This window comes from Mastigoproctus giganteus, chromosome 3 (genome assembly GCF_048544385.1).
Source record: "Mastigoproctus giganteus isolate SK-2022 chromosome 3, ASM4854438v1, whole genome shotgun sequence".
In the NCBI taxonomy this organism is placed as follows: domain Eukaryota; kingdom Metazoa; phylum Arthropoda; class Arachnida; order Uropygi; family Thelyphonidae; genus Mastigoproctus; species Mastigoproctus giganteus.
In genome coordinates this window covers 219,958,585-219,982,910 of record NC_143577.1, presented here as the reverse complement: position 1 = coordinate 219,982,910, position 24,326 = coordinate 219,958,585, and the positions used below count along the sequence as shown (strand labels likewise).

The following is a 24,326-nucleotide window of genomic DNA, read 5'->3' as shown; positions in this document are numbered from 1 at the left end:
CTGTACAGTTGCTTATTATACTCATCAGAGTCATTAGGCCTATAACACACTCCTGCTCTCAATTTTGCTTTCCCAATGCTTATGTCACACCAGACTGACTCAACAGTGCTGTGTCCACCCCATGCCAACTGGCTGTACTTCCTTGGATTTTATGTGTTTCCCAAATTCCAGTTCTGCATTCCTTATATTTGTGTGACACCATGTCTCTGATATCCCAACAATATCTGCCTTTGATGTTTTGACCAACACCTCAAATTCATCAAATTTAATTACGAAACTCCTATCATTGGTGTATACGCAAGTATACATGCACTTGTTCATATTCTTAGCTACCCTAACACAAGCCATGGCCGATCGCGCTTGCCAGGTGTGTAAAGTGCGTGCCTGGCAACCCAAAGGTCGCGTGTTCAAATCCCGCCTCTGGCTTGGATCACAATAAAATGCAAAAACTTTGGGAGGTGCATTATGGCCACAGAAGCCAATGCACCAACAACTAACAAAAAAAAAAAAAAAAAAAAAACCATGTGTTTACTTGTACTGCAATGACTCCCAACAGTCTCTGAAATACCCTGTATCTTGTTTTCTAGGTTGCTCCTCATTATGTATTATATATGGTTTAGTATTATTTTAAAGTGATTTTAAATTTCAGTCTTATATGCAACCAATAAACCAGAATATCAAAAGTGCAAAAAAGAAAAATCTACAAGAATGAAAAATTAATTTTATGCACCAATAGTATTCTCTTTTTGCCTTGCCAATGATAATAATGCTAATGTTATAGTTTAATTCTTCACTTTGAGTGGTTATGTTTGATGTACCTCTAAGGACATCTTGTAAAGTGTTTATTTGGGTATCATGGCTGTTGTGGCAGAAAAAAAAAAAGTAATCCCACAATTCATTCTCTTCATTCTTTCTTTACTCTTATAAGGATCTATGTTGTATTTAATGGCACAATCTTAACTTAGTTACATATGATTAGTAAAACAAAATTCATGGTTCTGTGATTATTAAGACATATTGTGCCTAAAACAAAATTCATGACTCTGTGATTATTAAGGCATATTGTGCCTTTATGTTCTTCAGACTATATAGGATTCTATATTTGTTTTTAGTTATACCAATACCTAACTGTGCAACTATTAGCGGCTGTTGTATCCATGAATCTTGGATTTTCATACATTCTCTATTTGACTTTCCAGTCTAAACCTATATTCTGAGAATTTAAGTTGGCCCCGATTTTTTTTCTTGCAAACTAGGACATCAGCTTTATTATGGTAGCCACAATCACAGAATTTTCATCCCACAAACAGGGTGGGCTGACATTAGCTCTGGTATAGCATTGCATATAATACAGGCACTAAAGCATTCAGTTTTTAATTCTGTTTATTGCCAAACTGCAACTCTGGTCATAGTAAAACAGTCTTATAGCAGGTCCCTTGCAAAGATCATGGGACCCTTCCAAAGTGGTATTGTTTGTATGAACTTGCAAGTCTTTACTCTTTGAAGAATTGATTGTGAAAAATGTTTTATGAAAAATTGTTTCCCAGACAGTGGAATTTTTGAAGAATTTTCCACATACTGTTTTATGTGTTTCCTTGTGCTACAGAGGAGTTAAACCCTCTATTAGAAAGTATTTGAAATAAATTCAGTCAATCTTAAATCTTATATATTGTCTGTATATTTCAGTGAATCATTTATGTGTTTGGTAGCCAGAAAAGTTTTGACTGCTATAAGTAAACATTGATTTTACAATATATTCATGGTGAAATGATGTTTGATATCAACAAGTCACCTTGTAAATGCACCTTTCACTTACAATTATTACTGCAGGTATTACATATGATGTAAACAGCATAGGGAATGTATGATATTCAGTGTAATATAATTGAATATGGATAGATGATACAATAAATTTTTCAGTTACTGTATTTTATATTTCTCTTTACCTTACCTTTATTTATGGTTGTGTTTCTTTAGTGGCTTCCAGAAAGTGCCCGTTTTTTTCTAGTTAGCCGTGAGAACTTCCAAGCTGTCAACATTTTAAAAAAAATGGCAGCAAATAATAAAGCAACCCTTCCACCTGGTGTTCTTATTGGCCTGTCTGGTAATATTAGACGTGGACAAATTGCATCTCTTTTTAAAAATACCTATTGTCGATCCACACTACTCCTTTGGTATATATGGTAAATATTAAATAAGTAGAACTTAGTTTAGTTTTCATGTAGTTTTAGAATTGAAATTTAATATTAGTAATTACAAAAATGATCCGGCAAGCAAATTTTATCATTAATTGACAGCCAAAAATAATAATAAAATTAATAATAAAAAAAAACCTGCTAATTGTAACCCATATTTCCTTTGTTTCCATATTTTTAAGCTGTATCATATTAATGGAATTATTAGATTCATGTAATCCACCAATCTTGCAGACCCTGCAAGGATCTGCATGATTATGCAAATTTGTCCTTGAAAAATGCTACTTGTTTGAAAGCAAATTGTCTTATATCTGGTTTATAATTATCTTAATAAATTTGAGCACTTTTATGTGTGTATATAGCCTGGGAAAGAAAAATATTTGAAAAAATAGTTTAGTTGGGTTTAAAAAAGGTTTAAGTTATCTTTTAACACAAGCTAATTGGTCTATAATTTCCAATTTCTGATTTATCTTCTTTCTTATGCAGCAAAACTATGATTGCATTATTCCACTCCTTAGGCGTCACACCTTTTCTAATGCATTTTGTGAAGAATCTTGCCAGTTTTTGTGTCATGTCTCTTCCTCCCAATTTTAACAACTCTACAGTAACTTCATCTTCCCCCAGGGCTTTCTGATTCTTCATTTTCTTCAGCACATGTTCTACCTCATCAGGAAGGATATCAGGTATGTTGTATGTGTTACTAATTTGCGATCCATCTTCCCCACTGTTGGCATCATTCCCTCCCTCCTTGTATAACTCTTTATAGTAGTCTTCTGCTATTTGAATTATGCCTTCTCTGCTATTTATAAATACACCATCACTATTCTTCAGTTTCAGTATCATTTGTCTTTCTGTATTACTGCTCATGGCTGCTGATTTAAATCCTTTGTTTTCCCTTAATGCTTGTTCTACTTTTCTTGTGTTAAATTTTCTTATGTCCTCTCTGAGTCTCTTTCTAATGGCTTTGCATAACTCAGTATACTCAATTTTCTCCTTGTCAGTGTTTTTCTTGCTCTTCATTTGTCATCTTCAGTTCATCATGACAAGTGTTTCTTGACTAATTTTCCTATCTTATATCTGGCCACAAATTTTCAATCCAGTCATTTCTCACTTCTTCATTCAAACTACCAGATTTGCCACTTAACTTACCATAAACAATATTATATAAACAAGAATAATATATCCAAGTTGATGAGCCAATTTTTCAGCTTAAAGTTTCAGTAGAGGGCTCCTAATAGGAATACAATTTCTTTTCAATACAAACCATCTGAAAAGAGCTTTATCCAGATCACTTTTATCACACTTATGTAACTTTTTCACAATGATGTTTTCTTTTTTAAAAGCACTAGTATTCTTTCCCGATTTTTTTCAAATGTTTGACAAAGTTGTTGATGTTAATCGTAACTTTTTTTCAAATGGACACTGCTTGTTCCATTCTCTAAGTCACGTATAATTTTCACTTTCTCACTGATTGTCAAAATTTTTCTTTTCTTCCTACTATTTCAAGTACATTGAACGTTCAGTCAAATTAATACATAAGTCATAAGTTCAATTAAAAAAAAAGAACTGAATTTAATGCAGCACAACCAAACCTAAACTACAGAAGCAAAATCGTTTTTAAAAATGTGAAGTGTTTCTCCCAAGTTTTAAAAAGACATATTCACATATAAAGATTTTAAATTGCACTGAATTCTTCATTTCAACCGAATCTGAAAGCTGAATGTTTCATACCGATACAGAAAAAATTTCATTAGTTAAGTTGCTGCATAATTTCTCACCCTAAGTCTTCTGGGAATCCATAACAATAGGGAAGAGATACAGTACAAAAGAGGATTTAGAGATTGGGGAAGGAAAACAAAAAGCTAAATGCGGTGGTGTGTCACAGAATTATCCTGCTCCCCATCCCCACCACAAGCAACCATTATAATCCTTAGGTCTTCAGCACCCCTGTCACACAGGATGTTTGGTTGGTTGGTTGGTTATTGGATGTTTAATGGCGCATCAGCAACTAAGGCTATCATGCGCCGGATGTTTGGTGATTTCTGCTATGCCACTAGAACAAGGACTATGCTCTTTGTGGTAGCATACTGCACTAAAAATATTCTGAGAATCATTAAAAGAGTTATACATAAATTGCTGTCGGCAGGGATATGGAAAGTGATAAGGGGGCAATGTCATAAATGGACAAAGCAGTAATGGATCTTAGTCCCTCATACGTCAGTTCAGCCACTGCTTGTAATGGCTTAAAGATTTGCTTGTTATACCCATGAAGCTCTTAACTACCATGATCACTTTAACCATGAAATGTTGCTCATAAAATACATCATTTCCAATCAACTCTTCTCTGTTTGCTCACAATAGCTGAACCATGCTCATTATAAATTAATTCTACTGTATGCATATCTTGATATACTAATTCAAAAGAAGGTGTCATAAAAGTGTGAATTTCAGATAGGTTTATGTTACGAGGGTTGATCATTTAATTTGCAGACTGGTGCAAGATCTTATCTTAATTGTCCTCATCTGAATCTTCTGTGGATTTCTCCTTCTTGGAATACTCTCCCTTGAACTTTACACTCTTTCTCCACCATTGTACCCATGCATTAATTTCTTCTTTCAAGCCATTTTTTGAAAGATTGCAAAGTGCATCTGTTGTGGCTCTTCAAGCATCATTGTGTTGGATGTGAAACGCTTGCCTTTCAGAGCTTTCTTCAGATGTGGAAACTGGAAGAAATCACACAGGGCTAAGTCCGGTTAATAAGGGGGATGTGGCAGAACCTCGGCACCTGTGGCAGTGATTACTGCCTGCACAATATTAGCCATATGGGGCCTGGCATTTTCTTGATAGAGAAACCACTTCGCACCGAAAAGTTTGGTCACACCAAAATATGGCCGTCCTACCAAGACATTTGTTACCATGCACTTCATTCATCTCTAACTGCTTCCGATGCATTTAAGCTCAGTCTGACACAATAACAAATCATATATTGCTGTTCAATCTGTATGTCTGACATTATACTTGCTTTCAAATGATTGTCAGTGACATGCAGTTAAAAAAAACTCTCTTAGCGCAACACTAGCTCGACAAGTACTGGCATGTGCACACAGCATCTGCTCAGTAGCAATCAGGGAGAGTGCCTCTAGCAGCAGTTATGGAAAGTTTGCACAGTAAACATAATATCTTGCACCAGTTTGTAAATTAAATAACACCCCCTCATATATCAGGATCCAAAGCACAGTGCATGTATTGTGAGTGAGTGGCTTCTTTACAATTGTTATAAAGTGTTAGATACTCCTTTCCAGTCACCAAGTATGAATCCCATTGAAAATTTTGGCACCATTGGATATGCATCCATAAACACTTTCCAGATAAAAATGAACCTCGAAAAATGAATTATTGAAAGAAGAATGAGATAATAGTGAGGCTCAGTTGTGTGAAAAATTAGTAAAATCAATGCCAAATAGAATTAAATATATACATACATACAGCAAAAAGGATAAACAACAAAATACCGGGCGGGATTTATTTTCTGTATTACTTGTTTTATGTGATGTATGAATAACTACGAGTGTTGAAATTTTGTAAATTAGTAAATAATGAGCATGTGTATATTTCCAATGTTTTCATATTTCAGTTTTTGTTAATTAAGTTATTAAATATAAAATGTTAATAAAAATAAATAAAATGATATATAAGATTTTTTTTCTCTTATTTCGGATTTTCATTGTTATGATTAGTACAAATATCTGTGTGAATCAGTGCATGTGTGTATTTTTATTGCTTTCTTGTTTTAATATTGATTTTATTTGTTTGATATTTAATATTTTTTGATTTTTTCTTTTTTAATAGTATTTAAATGAAATTAAATTGGTGAGTCCAGAAATGTGACTGTTAGTAGTAGTAGTAGTAGTAGTAGTAGTGGCACATGATGCAAGAAAGCAAGTGTAGGAGCTTATGCAGCATCAGCCAAAAAAAAAAAAAAAAAATCACACCATTCCCTCCAAATGCCTGTCCAGTTCCTCCTTAAATTTATTTAACCTATCAACTTCTACAACGACAGATGGAAGTTTGTTCCAGCAATTAACCACCCGCTGGCTAAAGGCAAATTTCCGCACATCTATTCTACATCTGTCCTTTCTTAATTTGAACTTATGTCCCCGTAGGTTGGTAATCTGAACAAGTGGAAGGATCCCATCAGAATTCAGCGTGCTCAACCCATTCAAGGCCTTATAGACCTCAATCAGATCCCCGCGCAGGTGCCTAGTCTCCAGCCACTGCAATTTGCAGAACTTAAGCCTCTCTTGGTAAGAGAATCCCTTCATTCCCCTCACCAATCGTGTTGCTCTTCTCTGTACACGCTCAAGCAAATCTACATCCTTCCTAAAATGAGGCCTCCAGACCTGTACGCAGTACTCAAGGCATGGCCTGACCATTGCCTTATACAGAGGGACAATCACGTCCTTTTCCCTGCTAGCAAAATTCCTATATATCATTGACAAAACCCCATGACCCGCCCTAGCAGCCTGTCTGCACTGCTCAGAAAACTTCATATCTGACTGCACAATTACTCCCAGGTCTTTTTCATTTTCTACCACCTTAAGTGTAATACCACACAGTTGGTACGTTTCTCTGGGGTTACTTCTACCCATATGCAGTACTTTGCATTTGTCAAGGTTGAACTTCAGTTGCCACTTCTTAGCCCATCTGCCCAAATTATCTAGATCCTGTTGCAGTAGCACACTGCCATTACTGTCATTAACAACCCTGCCAACCTTTGTGTCATCTGCAAACTTCGACATTAAGCCTGATATACCTTCATCAATATCATTGATAAATACACAAAACAACAGTGGACCCAACACCGAACCCTGTGGGACTCCACTAATAACATTAGTCCACGAAGAGCAGCACCCATTGATTACCACCCTCTGTCTTCTCCCACTTAACCATCCTTTTATCCATTGTAGCAACTTACCCTTAATACCATTCTGCTCCAATTTGTACAGTAGTCTTCCATGCGCAACAGTGTCAAAAGCTTTCCTGAAATCCAAGTATATGATATCAAAATTATTTTTTGCATCCAGTTCCTTTGTGACCACATCATAATAACCAATCAAATTTGTCAGACAAGACTTTCCCTTAACAAACCCATGCTGTGTTTGAATTATTGCTGCAGTCTTGTCTAGATGATCCTGCAATGCATCTTTAACCATCGACTCCATTATTTTACCCGGAACAGAAGTTAAACTAACTTGTCTGTAATTACTCGTGTCACCCTTCGATCCACCTTTGTGAATTGGGGACACATTTGCACATCTCCAGTCCGTGGGAACCTCCCCTGAGTCCAAGGATGCTCTCATAATTATGGCTAAGGGTTTGCTTAGTTGCTTTGCCGCCTCCTTTAAAATAACTGGATAGATCCCATCCACCCCAGGTGCCTTTCTTATGTTTAACTTCAACAATTTCTCCTCCACTTTGCTCTCAGTTATTACAAAATCATTAAGCACACTGCTACAATTTGATAACCTTCTTCCATTTTCAAATTGTAATAATTCCTCACGTGTGAATGTAGATGCAAAATACTCATTCAGTTTGTTTGCTATCTGAGCAGGATCATCAACAGTCGAACCATCGATGTCAAGTGGACCAATCATATTCATCCCCTTCCTTTTAGAGTTTATATAAGTAAAGAAATCCTTGCTGTTTTTCTTAGCATCTTTTGCCAAAGATTTCTCGTAATCCGCCTTCGCCTGCCGAACCTCCTTTGTGACCTGATTACAGACTAGCTTATATCTGCCACAGGCTTCTGCGTCACCTGATAATTTATATGCATCCCATGCATTTTTCTTCTCTGTCACGAGTCTCATTAGTTCATTTGATAACCATTTAGGCCTAAACCTTGAACGATATTTCTTAATCGGTATATAAAGTCTAGTCGCTTCCACGATAACATAATTAAAATATAAAATGAGAATATGCCAGTCGTATGGCAGGCAAAGTAAGTAGCAAATAGAAAGTAGAATAGTATGTAACTACAGCAACAAAGAAGGAAGGGAAGAAATAAATCAAGATAAAAGGTATTGCAGAAGGAAAGTACTCCTAAAATAATTTAGAAAGAATGACGATAAATAAAAATAGCAAATGTCACAAATTTATAAAAATGCCAATTATTTAAAATTTAACATTTCCCCATTGATGCACCTGGTCCAAATTGCATGAAATATTGCTATAGACTGACCATTCTCATCTCATCAAAAGACCACAAGGCCAACAATGGTCAGGAAATCACTGCATTTCAAATATTAAACAAATCAGTGCATCACCAAACTGACACACACACACACATACACAAATCAGCCCACCAATTTAATAGATTTGAATAATAGCAGCTGTTATGCAGTGAAAAATTATACTATAACAGATCAGTGCACTCACGTGGCAATGCCAAACCACTGACACAAATGACAGTTAAATAAAGTATGAGCGGAACATTAGTATCACAACTCGTTACTAACCAAATAACATAAAAATAAATAAATAAGAATATAATGAAGAAAAGAAAAAAGAAAGAAAATAATTATATATATATATATATATATATATACTAAAAAATTGTACCAAAGAAAAAAACTGCAATAACTGTACAGATATTTTTTTCACTCAGTCCTCTAGTATGCTACTCTATCATTTGTGTATTTTTATAGTTTATATATATATATACATACATACTGTATTTTCTGGAATGTAAGATACATTTTTTTTTTTTTCCTGAAAAATGTTGCCTAAAATTTCCCTGGATTTTATAGTCTGAAGCGACACCAGGTGCTTGCAGTGGAGTCTTTGCCTTTAGTTGTGACTAGAGAGAGTATGGTCAAAATGTCCAGTTGGCCTTCTGAAAAGGTTATGTGACAATAACCTCTTGTGTGTGACAATTTCAGATCACACACAAGAGGCATCAAAAAGGACAGTTGCTGAATTAAACATGGAGTTACCTATAATTCTAGGTCTTGGCCATCTACACTCACTGGGATCTCGATTAACAAATCCTTTAAACTTTTTGTGTGAGGAGTGGACCAAATGGATGGAATTGTCAAATCATGATTTGACAACAACAACAACTTTTGAATAGATGAAAAATGAGTGGGAGTTGGTGAAACACAAAATAGTTAACATATCTTTCAAGAAAATGTAGAATAAACAATGTGCTTAATGGTCCTGAAGATGATTCATTCTTTGAAGAAAGTGAAAGTTCAGACCATAGCATCAGTAATGATAATAGGATGGCAGCAGTGACAATTTATTGGCATTATACAATGAGTAAGAGCTTCATTTTAAACCATAATCTTGTTTAATAATCTTGTGAATTTATGTTTCAAATATATTCAATAAAATATGTTTTCCTAAAATTTGCCTTCTAAAATATGGGTGCACTTATCTTCTGAAAAATACAAAAGATATGATATGACAAATTCAGATATTCTGCTAAATTTTTCATTTTTAATTTCATTATGCACTAAATACCTAAAATTTCTCCTCTAATTTTACATTAAGTCAATAGTTACATTAATATTTTACAAGGATCATAATTTTTTTAATATCTAGGGCAGCAACTGGTCTAGGTTATTATACTGTCATCTTAATGAGCCCATATATAGTAAGAAAAGAAAGTATTTGGAGAGGTAAGTAAATTTTTCTCTTCCTTTTAGTTATCAGTGACTAATAATAATATTCATAGTTCTTTTTATTTATTTATTATTCATTTATTCAGCCAAATGGTTTTTGCTTCTGTATAGCATGTACAGCTTGCATTCCATTATGAATGGTAAATTACTTATAGTTAGTTTACAAAATTTACTAAAATTTTCAATATTGTGTCTATTTAATTTTACATATACAATATTTTGCAGATTCAGACGTGGTGTCGTGGCTTAGTTGGTTAAAGCGCCTGTCTAGTAAACAGGAGATCGTGGGTTCAAATCCCACCGATGCCTAGGTAGATTCTTTCTTTTAAGGCCGCCGTAGCCTAGTGGTCAGGCGCGCGGGTGCATAAGTACACGTGCCTTGAGTGACCGGGGTTCAAGCCCGTGACCACTGAATATGGTGCTGTTTCTTGTATTCTGTCTATCTTGTGAACTCCTCTGACCGTTTGGTTGTCCCGGAGTATAAACAGAAAATTTATTTATTTTAATATTCTTTGGCAGCAAGCAGAATTTCTGCTTATTTCCTACTTCTTTTTACCTGTAATGTAATAATCTTGGATATATTTATTTCCTGTGGTCCTCTGGGCACTCTCCTTGTTAAAGTTATAGAATTTAAATTTTATACATTAACATTTTTTGACATATAATTAAAGTGTTTTTTTAGTTTTTACTGCTAAAATACTTTTCAAGATCAGTATCACAATGTTCATGTGTTCTCTTATCTCTTGTACTCTGTCAGTCATTTATCACCCAGTGCATTGCATAGCTTTTGTTGGAGGCCTGTTGAGGTCTGTACCCTTATTACAGTTGAATAAAAACATTATTTTGTACCTTACTGGCAATGTTGGTGTTATACAAATATGATTAGTTAAGGAAAAATGGAGCTGATGTGTTCCTAGCTGACTTTGTGAGGTTTTCAATCCTGCTATTCCAGGTGACCTTACTATAATGCTACAGATGTGTTAATTCATTTCAGTGATTTCTATCACTTTCACTTTTGAGTCCTTTGAACATATTTGTATGTGTTTTGCTGACAAAAGCCCGCACAGAGTAAGGAGAGGCTTTGCGAGTTAGCCTGAGCCATATGAAATTATTATAATTTTCTAATAAATTAATTTTAAGTTATTTAATAATAAGCTAATTTTCTAGTAAACAATCTCACAGAAGATTGTTTATTAGAAAAATTTTCAAACCTAAAGGTAAGCAAGACTGGTAGCTGATGACATATACCAAGTAATTTTGAAGGAGGTGGATAAAGAGTGCATTGAACCATTAAGGTTAATTGTGAGGGCATCATTGGACTCAAGAGATATTCATTTGGACTGGAGAAGTGCCAACATATTACCAGTACATAAAAGTGATTCTAAGAGTAAAATGGATAATGCCAACCGGGCAGTCTACTTTATTGGTAGGGAAAATCATGGAGGCAGTGATTCACAATACAATACAATACAGGAATATTTAGATAGAAATGGAATTCTGAAGGAAACACAGCACAATGTGTAATGGGAAAATCATATTTAACCAACCTGGTTAGTTATTTTGACAGTCACTCTAGGAAATAATTTATTTATTTGGAATTTAGCAAAGCATTTGACTCAGCCCCACACGAGAAGTCACTGTGCAAGGTTATCATCAGCCATTTTCAATCCACTACAAATGACTACACGATGAAGGCCTCTCCAGCAACTTTCCAGTTCCTTCTGTTTTGTGCAATGGCCATCCATTTACTACTCATGAACTCGTGAATTTCATCTGTCCATCTCCATCGTTGTCTTCCAGGTTTTCTTCTAGCTCCTCTTGGGTACCATTCTGTTATTTTCTTAGTCCATCTGTCATCATGTCTTTGAGCTATGTGTTCTGCCCAAGACCATTTTAGTTCTTTAGTTGGCGAAGGTAAAGAAAGCCTGCACGAGAAGCACGCAAAGTTCAATAAATTTATCAGTAAAAGTACTTTGCTGTAACGGCATTTGTATTGTTGCTTGCTCAGCAAACATACAGTGAGTGTTATCAGTCAGGAGTAGAAATTAAATCCCATGGGAGATTGAAACCCTCCCGAAGTGGAGGGGGTAACCTGACCTTTTTTCTTTAGAATCACTGGTGGACTAGTAGATAAATTGTTTATTAAGGGAAAAAAAAAAAAGGCAAAGGAAGTCCACGCGAGAAGCACGGCAAACTTCCAAAAGGTTTACCAGCGAAACTACATTACAAAAATTTTTTACAATGCCAGAACTTCCATTATGACTCCGTTCGTGATTCAGTTAGTTAATTTAATTAGTAATTCTAAAGAAAAAAGGTCAGGTAACCCCCCCCCCTACTTCGGAAGGGTTTCAAGCTCCCGTGGGATTCGACTTCTACTGCAGACTGATAACACCCACCGTCTGTTTACAGAGCGAGCAACAATACAAATGCCGTTGCGGCAAAGTACTTTTACCGGTAAATTTCATCGAACTTTTGCGTGCTTCTCATGTGCAGGCTTTCTTTACCTTAGCCCTTTAGTTTTGATAAGAATGTCCTTTACTTGAGTTTGCTGCCTAATCCATGTGTTTCTATTCTTATCTAACAGTCTGATTCCTAATATAATTCATTTCATTCTTCGCTGTGTAGTTCTTAACTTCTCTTCCACTCTTTTGATGAGTGCTCAAGTTTCACTTCCATAAATCATGGTTGGGGAGTATACATTGGTTCATTATTTTACGTTTCAGACAAATTGGGATATTGCTCCAGTATGTGACTATATTTCCTGAATGCTATCCATCCAAAATTTATTCTTCTCTTGACTTCCAGCCATTTATCATTATTACAGCTAATGATTTGTCCCAGATAAGTATATGAATCTGCCTTTTCAATTACTGCTCCTTCGATGATTATATCCCTTTCTGTGGCATACATGTTCATCATTACTTTTGTTTTATTTATAGTCCGAAATCATCTTTAGTCTGAAATCCTTACTAACCCTGCATAACTGATTAAGATTTTCCTCTAATTCTTTGGGATCATGGCTTATGACCACAATGTCATCTGCAAATCATAGATGATTTAGGTACTATCCATTCACATTGAATCTTTTCTGTGATCAGTCTAATGTTCTGAAAGCTTCCTCAAGGGCAGCAGTAAACAACTCCGGAGATATTGTGTATCCTTGTCAAACTCCTTTTCTCAATTTTAAATTTACTACTGTCTTTGTCTGGTCTAATAAAGGAGGTAGTGTTCTCATATATTTTCTTCAAAATCATAATATATGGAGTATCTATGCCTTGTCTTTCCAGTGCCCAAAACATTTGCCTTATGCTGTATGGAGGCAAATGTCTTTTCGTAATCCACAAATGCCAGGCATAATGGTGTTTTATATTCATTTGCTTTCTACATTAGCTGTAATATTATGTGAAGGTGATCCATAGTTGAGAATCCTGTCCTAAAGCCAGCTTGCTCTTTCGGTTGATTCTCATCAAGTATTCTTTCTAATTTGTTAGTAATGACCCTTGTGAATAACTTGTAAATGTGGGATGACAAGCTAATTGGTCTATAATTTCCAATCTCTGATTTATCTCCTTTCTTATGCAGCGAAACTATGATTGCATTATTCCACTCCTTAGGCGTCATGCCTTTTCTAATGCATTTTGTGAAGAGTCTTGCCAGTTTCTGTGTCATGTCTCTTCCTCCCAATTTTAACAACTGTATAGTAACTTCATCTTCCCCCGGGGCTTTCTGATTCTTCATGCAACAAAAACCCTGTGCAAGGTATGTGTACAAAAAGATTTTGGACTGATTTTGTTTCTCGAAATTGCAGCATCATAGTGGGTTGTGAATAGTTGCAACATGTTCATTGGCTCATCTAGGCATAGTAACACATGAATCACCCATTCATCTGCAGTCTAAATTAGTAGGTGTTCAATAGGTGTTTTATGTGTTCCATTTTATTTTAAAATGAGTGATGTTATTGAGCAATGGGTTTGCAACACATTTTGTTTCAAATTTGGGAAACATGCAACAGAAACCCATAAAATGGCAAAAACAGTTTTCAGAGATGATGCTATATGTTGTTCATAGACTTTTCATTGATTCACAGGTTTAAAGAGGGACCTTTGTCTGTCAGAACTGATTCTTGTTTCAACAGGCGCCTCCGTAGCCAGGTGGGAAGGAGCAGCAGTGCGTAGCACACGCTTCTTGATTAGACCGGGGTTCGAGCCCGTCACCACCAGATATGGAGGATGCGGAAAGGTCAGGGAATGACCACCGCATATCCCGGAGCAATATGACCTTAGTTGCTAATGCTCCTAAAAACCAAATAACTAACTAACTTGATTCAACAAAGTTTATGCCTCGCATCCTCACTAATGATCACACTGTAGAAAGTTCTCGCATGTATGAATACTTGTCAACATGCTGCTGTTAATAGTACCAATTGTGGGTTGTTGTTGTTATTTGGTTTTTAGGAGCATTAGCAATTATTATTGGCCATATTGCTCCAGGGATATGCGGTGGTCATTCCCTGACCTTTCCGCATCCTCCGTATTCGGTGGTCACGGGCTCGAACAACGCGGTCTAATCAAGAAGCATGTGCAGCGCACTGCTGCTCCTGCCCACCTGGCTATGGTGGCACCTCCAATTGTGGGTATATGTTTGTGACCAGAAAACAAAGGCCTATTCTCATCAATGGAAGACCCCATCTTCTAAGGTCTAAAAAAAAGCAAGATAATCTCAATTAAATATGAAGATCATGCTTGTTATATTTTTTGACTCACAGGACATTGTTCTGTAAATTTTTGCACTTTCATCATAATAACACTCAGCACTCTCCATTCAAAAAATTCTTGCAATGCACTTCAACACTGTGGTCCCCCATCTGTCATACTCACTGGATTTAACTCCCTGTGATTTATTTTTGGCTTAGAGGGGAACAGGTATCCTGTATGTTATCAGACACTCAGCCTAAAACACTGATGGATCCAATATCTCTCTATTACAGAAGATTTAGGAGAAGTCCGGTTGGCCTGCCTCCCTAAAATCCACTCATGCACACCTTCTCGATGGTAAGCCCTGTTACGTCACTTAGGTGGCAACGAACGTGTAGAGTGGTTCTCTTCAAGACGCCTGGTCAGCGTGAAGAGGAAAAGACCAAACCCTCCAGCAATGATAGCACAACAATACAAATGGCCCTCAGTCCCCAGCAGCTTTCACTCTCCCTCTTACGGCAGCGAGAGGATCAGAGTGGAAGCAGAGGGTGCTAAGAATCTCTGGGTACGACCAGGCTGCCATGCACGGAAATTGAACTTGGCCTGTTATAACGTACGATCACTCATCGGTGAAGACAGGATATTAGAGCTGGAAAAGGAATTAGAAAATGTGAATTGGAATATCATCGGTTTGGCTGAAACAAGAAGAAGAAATGAATCACTTATAAGTTTATCAAGTGGAAATCTGCTGTACACCAATGGAAACAGTGAAAGGAGTGAAGGTGGAGTTGGGTTTCTGGTCCATAAAGATTTTAAAAACAACATTTTTTAATTCAAAAGTACATCACCAAGGGTGTCAAGACTAATACTCAAGATTTCTAAGAGGTACAAGCTAAAGATTATAATGATTTATGCACCAACATCGAGCCATGATGACGAAGAGGTTGAAGAAATGTACACTGAAATTGAGAGTCTTCTAGATGAGCAGAAAACCCACTACACTATTATTATGGGGGACTTCAATGCTAAGGTTGGAAAAAGGCAAAACAGCGCAGAAAGAGGAACTATAGGAAATTTTGGAATTGGTGAAAGAAATAAAAGAGGTGAAAGACTTGTGGAATTTGCAGAATCTCAAGGAATGTCAGTAATGAACACTTTTTACAAGAAAAGGGTGAACAGAAAGTGGACATGGAAGAGTCCAAATGGATTAACAACTAATGAAATCGACTTCATCCTCACTAACAGAAGATATATTGTGAATGATGTTACCGTCCTGAATAAGGTAAATGTTGGAAGTGATCACAGAATGGTAAGATGTACACTTGATATAGATGTAGGAAAGGAAAAAACTGACTCGAGTAAAAAATACAAAGGTCTTTGAAATAACAGAGGAGGAGAAAAAACAGTATGTACTGGAACTTAAGAACAAGTTTGAGCTTCTGCAGACTGCTCAGGACCAAGATATCGACGAGGAATATTACAACTTTCTGAAAGTGATAAAGCCCAAGAAACCTATAGGGAAACAGAAATCCAAAAAAGAAAAAATTAGTCAAGAAACACTTGTCATGATGAACCAAAGACGACAAATGAAGAGCAAGAAAAACACTGACAGGGAGAAAATTGAGTATATTGAGTTATGCAAAGCCATTAGAAAGAGACTCAGAGAGGACATAAGAAGATTTAACACAAGAAAAGTAGAACAAGCATTAAGGGAAAACAAAGGATTTAAATCAGCAGCCATGAGCAGTAATACAGAAAGACAAATGATACTGAAACTGAAGAATAGCAATGGTGTACTTATAAACAGCAGAGAAGGCATAATTCAAATAGCAGAAGACTACTATAGAGAATTATACAAGGAGCGAGGCAATGATACCAGCAGTGGGGAAGATGGATTGCAAAGTAGCAACACATACGACATACCCGATATTCTTCCTGATGAGGTAGAACATGCATTGAAGAAAATGAAGAATCGGAAAGCCCCGGGGGAAGATGAAGTTACTGTAGATTTGTTAAAATTGGGAGGAAGAGACATAACACAAAAACTGGCAAGGCTCTTCACAAAGTGCATTAGAAAAGGTGTGATGCCTAAGCAGTGGAATAATGCAATCATAGTTTTGCTTCATAAGAAAGGAGATAAATCAGAAATTGGAAATTATAGACCAATTAGCTTGTTATCCCATATCTACAAGTTGTTCACAAGGGTCATTACTAACAGATTAGAAAGAATACTTGAGGAGAACCAACCGAAAGAGCAAGCTGGCTTTAGGACAGGATTCTCAACTATGGATCACCTTCACGTAATATCACAGCTAATGGAGAAAGCAAATGAATATAAAACACCATTATGCCTGGCATTTGTGGATTATGAAAAGGCATTTGACTCCATACAGCATAAGGCAATGTTTCGGGCACTGGAAAGACAAGGCATAGATACTCCATATATTATGATTTTGAAGAAAATATATGAGAGTGCTACATCCTTTATTAGACTAGACAAAGACAGTAGCAAATTTAAAATCGAGAAAGGAGTTCGACAAGGAGACACAATATCTCTGAAGCTGTTTACTGCTGCCCTTGAGGAAGCTTTCAAAAGATTAGACTGGTCGCAGAAAGGAGTCAATGTGAACGGAGAGTACCTAAACCATTTACGATTTGCAGATGACATTGTGGTCATAAGCCACGATCCCAAAGAATTAGAGGAAAATCTTAATCAGTTATGCACAGTTAGTAAGGATTTTGGACTAAAGATGAATATGGCTAAAACAAAAGTAATGATGAACAAGTATGCCACGGAAAGGGAAATAATGATTGAAAGAGCAGTAATTGAAAAGGTGGAGTCATATACTTATCTGGGACAAGTTATTAGCTGTAATAATGATAAATGGCTGGAAGTCAAGAGAAGAATAAATTTTGGATGGATAGCATTCAGGAAATATAGTCACATACTGAAGAGCAATATCCCAGTTTGTCTGAAACGTAAAATAATGAATCAATGTATACTCCCCACCATGACTTATGGAAGTGAAACTTGGGCTCTCACCAAAAGAATGGAAGAGAAGCTAAGAACTACACAGCGAAGAATGGAACGAATTATATTGGGAATCAGACTGTTAGATAAGAAGAGAAACACATGGATTAGGCAGCAAACTCAAGTAAAGGACATTCTTATCAAAACTAAAGAACTAAAATGGTCTTGGGCAGGACACATAGCTCGAAGACATGATGACAGATGGACTAAGAAAATAACAGAATGGTACCCAAGAGGAGCTAGAAGAAAACCTGGAAGACAAAGGCGGAGATGGATAGATGAAATTCATGAGTTTTTGAGTAGTAAATGGATGGCCAGTGCTCAAAACAGAAGGAACTGGAAAGTTGCTGGAGAGGCCTTCATCCTGCAGTGGATTGAAAATGGCTGATGATGATTTATTTTTCTTCCCAAGCTTAATGCTACACTTGAAAAGTTGCAGACTTTCAATGACTGAAGCAATTATTCAGAATGGGAGCACAGAAACTATTTGCATTTCCAAAAGGATCCTATCAGGAATGCTTCCAGAATGTTAGAATTGATGTATACAGTGACAGGGAGCTACTTGAAAGAGATCAGCCTAAATAGCTGGTAAGCATCATTTCGTAAATATTAGTTAGCTTTCCAAACTGTTTGATCATACCTTATTTATAGTACGTAGAACACTTCCGTATGATACTCTCCAGAAATTAAAACGAAAAAAATCAAAAATCTTACATTAGAGTAACAAGTAATTAAAAATCAATTTAACACAACTAAAAATCAATTTAATGCAATTAAAAATAAGAAAATTAATTAAAAGGATTTAACGAAAAAATTGCAAAACGATTTTCCTTCAAAAAATAATTTTTTTGTTAAATTCTTTTAATTAATTTTCTTATTTTTAATTGCATTAAATTGATTTTTAGTCATGTTAAATTCTTTTAATTAATTTTCTTATTTTAATTATGTTAAATTGATTTTTAGTCGTGTTAAATTGATTTTTAATCAATTTAACACGACTAAAAATCAATCACTTCCATATGATACTCTCCAGAAATTGATTAATTTCTGGAGAGTATCATACGGAAGTGTCCTATGTACTATATTGAGGTAAACTTCTCTTATTATTTTACAAATATTGATATCAATGTAGAATGTATTGAGCATTACAGCTCTGGTTCATACTATCTGATCATACCTTATATAAGTTGGAACATATTGAGATCTTTGGGAAGATCTGTAGATGAATTTCAGAGCCTCTGCAGGGCAGGAGGAAGAGGGTTATGATTAATGGGCTAACATAAGAAGTGGAGTCCCCCATGGATTGGTGCTCCATTTTTGTTTCTGATTTTCTTAAATGAATCAATGGCAGGATAGAGAATATGATGTGAAAATTTGATGATTATGTAAAGATTGGGAGAGTGGTTAATGAACAATACTGAGCAGTGCTCTTTCAGGACAACGTGGATAGGCTTCAAGGAGGTCAAGAGAAGTGGTAGCTGTGTTTTTTTTTAATGCAGCAAAATGCAATGTCATATATTTGTGTGAATAGTAACCTCAAAATAATTACACCCTTGGTGATGCTGAATTGAAAACAGTAGAAGGAAGAAAATAATTTGAAAGTTATGGCATAGGTGGACATGGAGTTCTCTGAGCAGTGTGGATATTATTATTTATTATTAGCCATATGGTTGCTGACCCCATATGAACGCGGGAAGAAGGCGAGGACAAAGAAGAAGATTATTAGCCATATGGTGGAAGGAAGCCTGAGGCTAATGCTGCACCAGCCAAAAAAAAAATTCTGAATTAGCCCCAGAGAGAGAGAGAAAAAGAGAGAATCACCAAGAAAAAGAAGAATGATGATATCCAGCTCAGGACCCTGGGTGTGCCAAGCCCATACTCACCAGATGTAAGCCCCTGGGGTTTAGCTGGAAAGGAAGGCCCATGGTGCCATGTTGATGAGTTATCAAAAATTTGCTTGTACAGTTAGAGAGAGAGATTACAATTCCCGCTGTATAAGGCAGTTTTAAATCCACTTGGAACACTCTGTCCAAGTATGGATACTGCTCCTAAAAAAAAAAAGACATTGAGCTTCTTGAAAGGGTCTAAAGGCAAGTAACCTGTTTAGCAAGATCTGCAAAAAGGCATCCATATGAGGAAAGACTTTGAATATGTGGGCTAAAGAGCTTGTTTATTTAGGAGCCTTAAAGGGAACCTAATTGAGGTCTCTAAGGAAAGAGGGACAGGTAAAACGAATGAGGTTGAAATTTTCAGTGCTATAAATAATTCCAGAACTGGGAGCCATAAATTCAAATTACGGGGGAAAACGTTTGGACTGGATTAGAAAGTTTTCTTTTAGCCAGTGAGTTGTTAATTACTGGAATAAGTTGCCTTCGTGGTTGAAGCTGACAGCATGGAGAAATTGAGAGGTCAGGTGTTTTTTTTTTTTTTTTTTTAATGAAAACCCGAAACACGAGAGGTATTAGAACCTATAGTATTTAGTACTGTGCATGGGTTGGAGGTTGAGAAGGTGAAAGAAGATATTTGTTGACATTAGACTTGAACTTCTGCAGACTATAGTTTTCAGGAAATACATATGAAGAAAGGTTGTTCCAGAAAACGGCAGCTGAATGAATAAACGAGGAAGATGAAAAGTTGGTTCTGTGAGTTTGAAGCTGGACAGTAAATGGATGTTGGCTGGTGGAAGCACATGGTTGGACTGTTTTGAAAGAGAGAGCAGGAATTATAGAAGACAATTTAGAAAAACGGTGCCTATGGAAGTATATGTAGAAAAGGCATGCAGCAGAAACAGTACATCTATGAGACAGAGTGGAGAGACTCTGTTAGAGATGAGTCATTAATTAACCTAACTGCCCTCTTCTAAATGGAATCTAGAAGCCTGAGTGAGGTTTTGGGGGCACTACCCCAGATGTTGGAACAATATTCCATGGTTTTGCGATTTGTACAGAGTGAACAGCCGTTTGGAATAAAATTACACCAAGAGCGAAAGAGAAAATCAAGTTTTTTAGATGCAGAGGAAACAATATTTGTAATGTGCTTGTGCCAAGAGAGATTAGAAGTCAGGGTAATCCCCAAAAGAGATATATCATCTTGCCTAGAAATCGGAGTGTCACAAAAGATAAGTGTAGGAACAGAAGAATCCTTTATGCGAGATATAAGACAGGACTGAGTTTTAGATGGATTGAAATCAACTAAGTTGTCTTCGCCCCACTGGAGAATTACTTGGAGATCGGCATTTAAGGAATTGGTAGCAGATTTTCGAGAAGTTGAAGCTGATTGAGCAGGGCGAGGTTTTAAAAACTGGAAAGTGGAGTGCAATCTGCTATCATCAGCAAAACTATGGATAGGATTTCCGGTCAATGGAAGAAGGTCATTAATATACAACAGGAAAAGAGTGGGGGAAGAACTGAACCTTGGGGGACACCAGCATTAGTAGAGAAGTTAGAAGACAGAGTGCCATCTATCATCACCCTCAGTGAGCAATCAGAGAAAAAACTGGATAACCAATTACAAAAAACAGTTGGCAAGCCATAAGATAGTAGCTTGTTTAGAAGACCTTTATGCCAAACATGATCGAAAGCCTTTGAGATGTCAAGAGCAACTGCTTGTGTTGCACCAAACTTTTCCATTGAATTTGTCCATAAATGAGTAACATAAGCCAGAATATCACCAGTGGATCGACACTGACAGAATCTATACTGGCGATCGTTGATCAGATGGAAGTTTCTAAATAGTTTAAGAGTTCGCAGTTAATTGAGTTCTCCATTATTTTAGAAACAGTAGAAGTAATGCAATGGGACGATAATTGGATGGGAAGGGAGCAATTTGTCACTCTTTTTGGGAATGAACTGGATATTGAGGAAATTTTCAAGCAGAAGGAAAAACACCTTTGGAATAAGAAAGTGAAAAAAGGCGGCAAAGAACAGGAGTAAGTTCAGGAGCACAGGTTTTCAGAACAAGTGGATAGATACCATCAGGACCTGGAGCTTTCTTAGCATCAAGATTTGTAAAAATCCTTATGATATCCTTTTAGCATTAGCATTAGCAAGGGCATATGATGCAAGAAAGCAAGCTTATACAGCATCAGCCAAAAAAAAAAAAAAAACTTCTGATTTCACCCATCCACTCACTCCAAATATTTGTTTAGTTCTGCCTGGAATCAACCACCTGCTGGCTAAAGGCAAACTTCTGCACATCTATCCTACAACTGCCTTTCCTCAATTTGAATTTATGCCCTCTCAGATGATTATTTTGAGCAAAAGGAAGAATCTCATCAGCACTGAGCATGCTCAAACCATTCAAGGCTTTATACACTGCAGTCAGATCACCTCACAGGTGCCTAGTCTTCAGACACTGCAATTTGCAAAACTTAAGCCTTTCTTTGTAAGAGCAACCCTTTGTTCCATTCAATAATCTTGTTTCCCTTCTCTGTACTCGTTCCAGCAGCTCTACAACATCCTTCTTAAAATGAGGCCTCAAAACCTGTATACAGTCCTCTAATAATTTTAATAGTAATAATTTTTACCGATTAATTGATAATACTATACTAATCTAACAGATTTCTAATACAGTGCTATGTTTTTTGCTATCTAGTTTTACATTAACCCTTGTGCTATTCTGTATCGTATAACAATGGTGGAAAGTTACGAACGTAAAATCTACGAACACTAAATATTAACTTTAAAAATCACTATCTAAATTCAAAAATAAAATGCGGAGCTTAGCTAGAACTGTAAAGCTACTTATAGAAAATAATTTAGTATAAGAATTAAGCCAATAAAACAACTAAATATAAATGAAAACTTAGCATTCGCCAGAGCTGCAAAAATCGTGGTCAGTGTGGTAATAACTTCATATACCATCATCAGTATCATTAATAACTACAAAAAACAACAATGGATCCAACACTATGCCCCGGGGTACACCACTAATAATATTAGTCCACAAAGAACAATGTACAATGATTACCACTCTCTGTCGTCTCCCACTCAACCATCACTTTATCAATAGCAGCAATTTGTCTCCAATGCCACACTGCTCCAGTTTGTGCAACTGTATCAAAAGCCTTTCTAAGATCCAAATATATGATATCAGAATTCTTATTTGGATCCAGTTCCTTTGTGACCACATCATAGTATCCAATCAAATTGGTCAGACAAGACTTCCCCTTAACAAACCCAAGCTGTGTCTGAGCTATAACTGAAGTCTTGTCTAGATGATCCTGCAGTGCTTCTTTGACCAGTGCCTCCATCAATTTCCCTGGAACAGAAGTTAAACTAACAGATATGTAATTAATTACTTGTGTCGCTCTTTGATCCTCCTTTGTGAATTGGGGTCATATTTGCACATCTCCAGTCCATGGGTACCTCCCCCCAAGTCCAAGGAAGCTCTCATAATTATGGCTAAGGGTTTGCTTATTTCCTTTGCTGCCTCCTTTAACATAACTGGATAGATCCCATCCACCCCAGGCGCCTTTCTTATGTTTATCTTCTACAATTTCTCCTCCACTTTGCTCCTAGTTATTACAAAATCATTTAACTCACTGCCAGAGTTTAATTCGCCTCTGGCATTCCCCTCCCTGAATAACTCCTCATATGTGAATGTAGATGCAGAATACTCATTTAGTTTGTTAGCTACCTGAGGAGGATCATCAACAGTTGAACCATCGATATCAAGTGGACCAATCTGATTCCTTCTAGAGTTTACATAAATAAAGAACTCTTTGCTGTTTTTCTTTGCATCCTTTGCTAAAGATTTCTTGTAATCTGCCTTTGCCTACTTAACCTCCTTTGTGACTTGGTTACAGGCTAGCTTATATCTATCATAGGCTTCTGTGTCACCTGATAATTTATGTATCCCATGCATTTTTCTTCTCTGCCACATGTTTCATTAGTTCATCTGACATCCATTTAGGCCTGAACCTTGAACAATATTTCTTAGTTAGTATGTAAAGCCTAGTAGCTTCCAAGATAAGTTCTTTGAATGCTTCCCATTTTGAATTTGCTGTTGGTAACATCATCAATTGGTCCCACCATATAGAATTTGAATACTATCTGAGACCACTGTAGTCACCTTTATGAAAGCAAAAACCCTTCCCTTTACCCCTGATGGTAGTTACCACTTTGAGTAGATCCCTAGGAACATGATGGTAGTTACCTCTTTGAGTAAATCCCTTCATGCATTAAGAATCCGCAGATTCTTAATGCATGAAGAATCATTACTAATCAGATCAAGAGTATTACTCTCTCTAGTTGCCTCCTGAACATGCTGCTGTAGAAAACAATCATCCAATAAATCCATGAATATCTTGCTAGTGTGTGAATGATGAACCCACAAGTTCCAGTCTATATCTGGGAAAATAAAATCCCCAATTGTTAGACACTGTGATTTACTAGTCCCCCTTGGCGCCTCCGTAGCCAGGTGGGAAGGAGCAGCAGTGCGTAGCACATGCTTCTTGATTAGACCGGGGTTCGAGTCCATCACAACCAAATACAGAGATGCGGAAAGGTCAGGGAATGACCACCGCATATCCCGGAGCAATATGCCCTTAGTTGCTAATGCTCCTAAAAAAAACCAAAATAACAAAATAACTAGTCCCCTTTATTTCTCTGTACAGTTGTTTATTATACTCATCAGAGCCATTAGGCCTATAACACACTCCCTGCTCTCAATTTTGCTTTCCCACTGCTTATGTCACACCAAACTGACTCGACAGTGCTCTGT

At 36.5% G+C, this 24,326-nt stretch overlaps 1 protein-coding gene and 1 non-coding gene across 2 annotated transcripts in view; both read left to right on the top strand.

The window, feature by feature from the left end:
* LOC150088737 (synaptic vesicle 2-related protein-like) overlaps positions 1 to 24,326 on the top strand; it is a 91,672-nt gene that overhangs the window by 57,235 nt on the left and 10,111 nt on the right. Inside the window, exons 8-9 of the mRNA XM_090370295.1 lie at positions 1,978 to 2,183; positions 9,799 to 9,875. Coding sequence (XP_090226421.1) covers positions 1,978 to 2,183; positions 9,799 to 9,875 — 283 coding nt within the window. The remainder of the gene's footprint in view (positions 1 to 1,977; positions 2,184 to 9,798; positions 9,876 to 24,326) is intronic.
* TRNAT-AGU (transfer RNA threonine (anticodon AGU)) lies at positions 10,114 to 10,187 on the top strand. Its single transcript has one exon. It is a non-coding gene; the product is annotated as a tRNA-Thr (tRNA).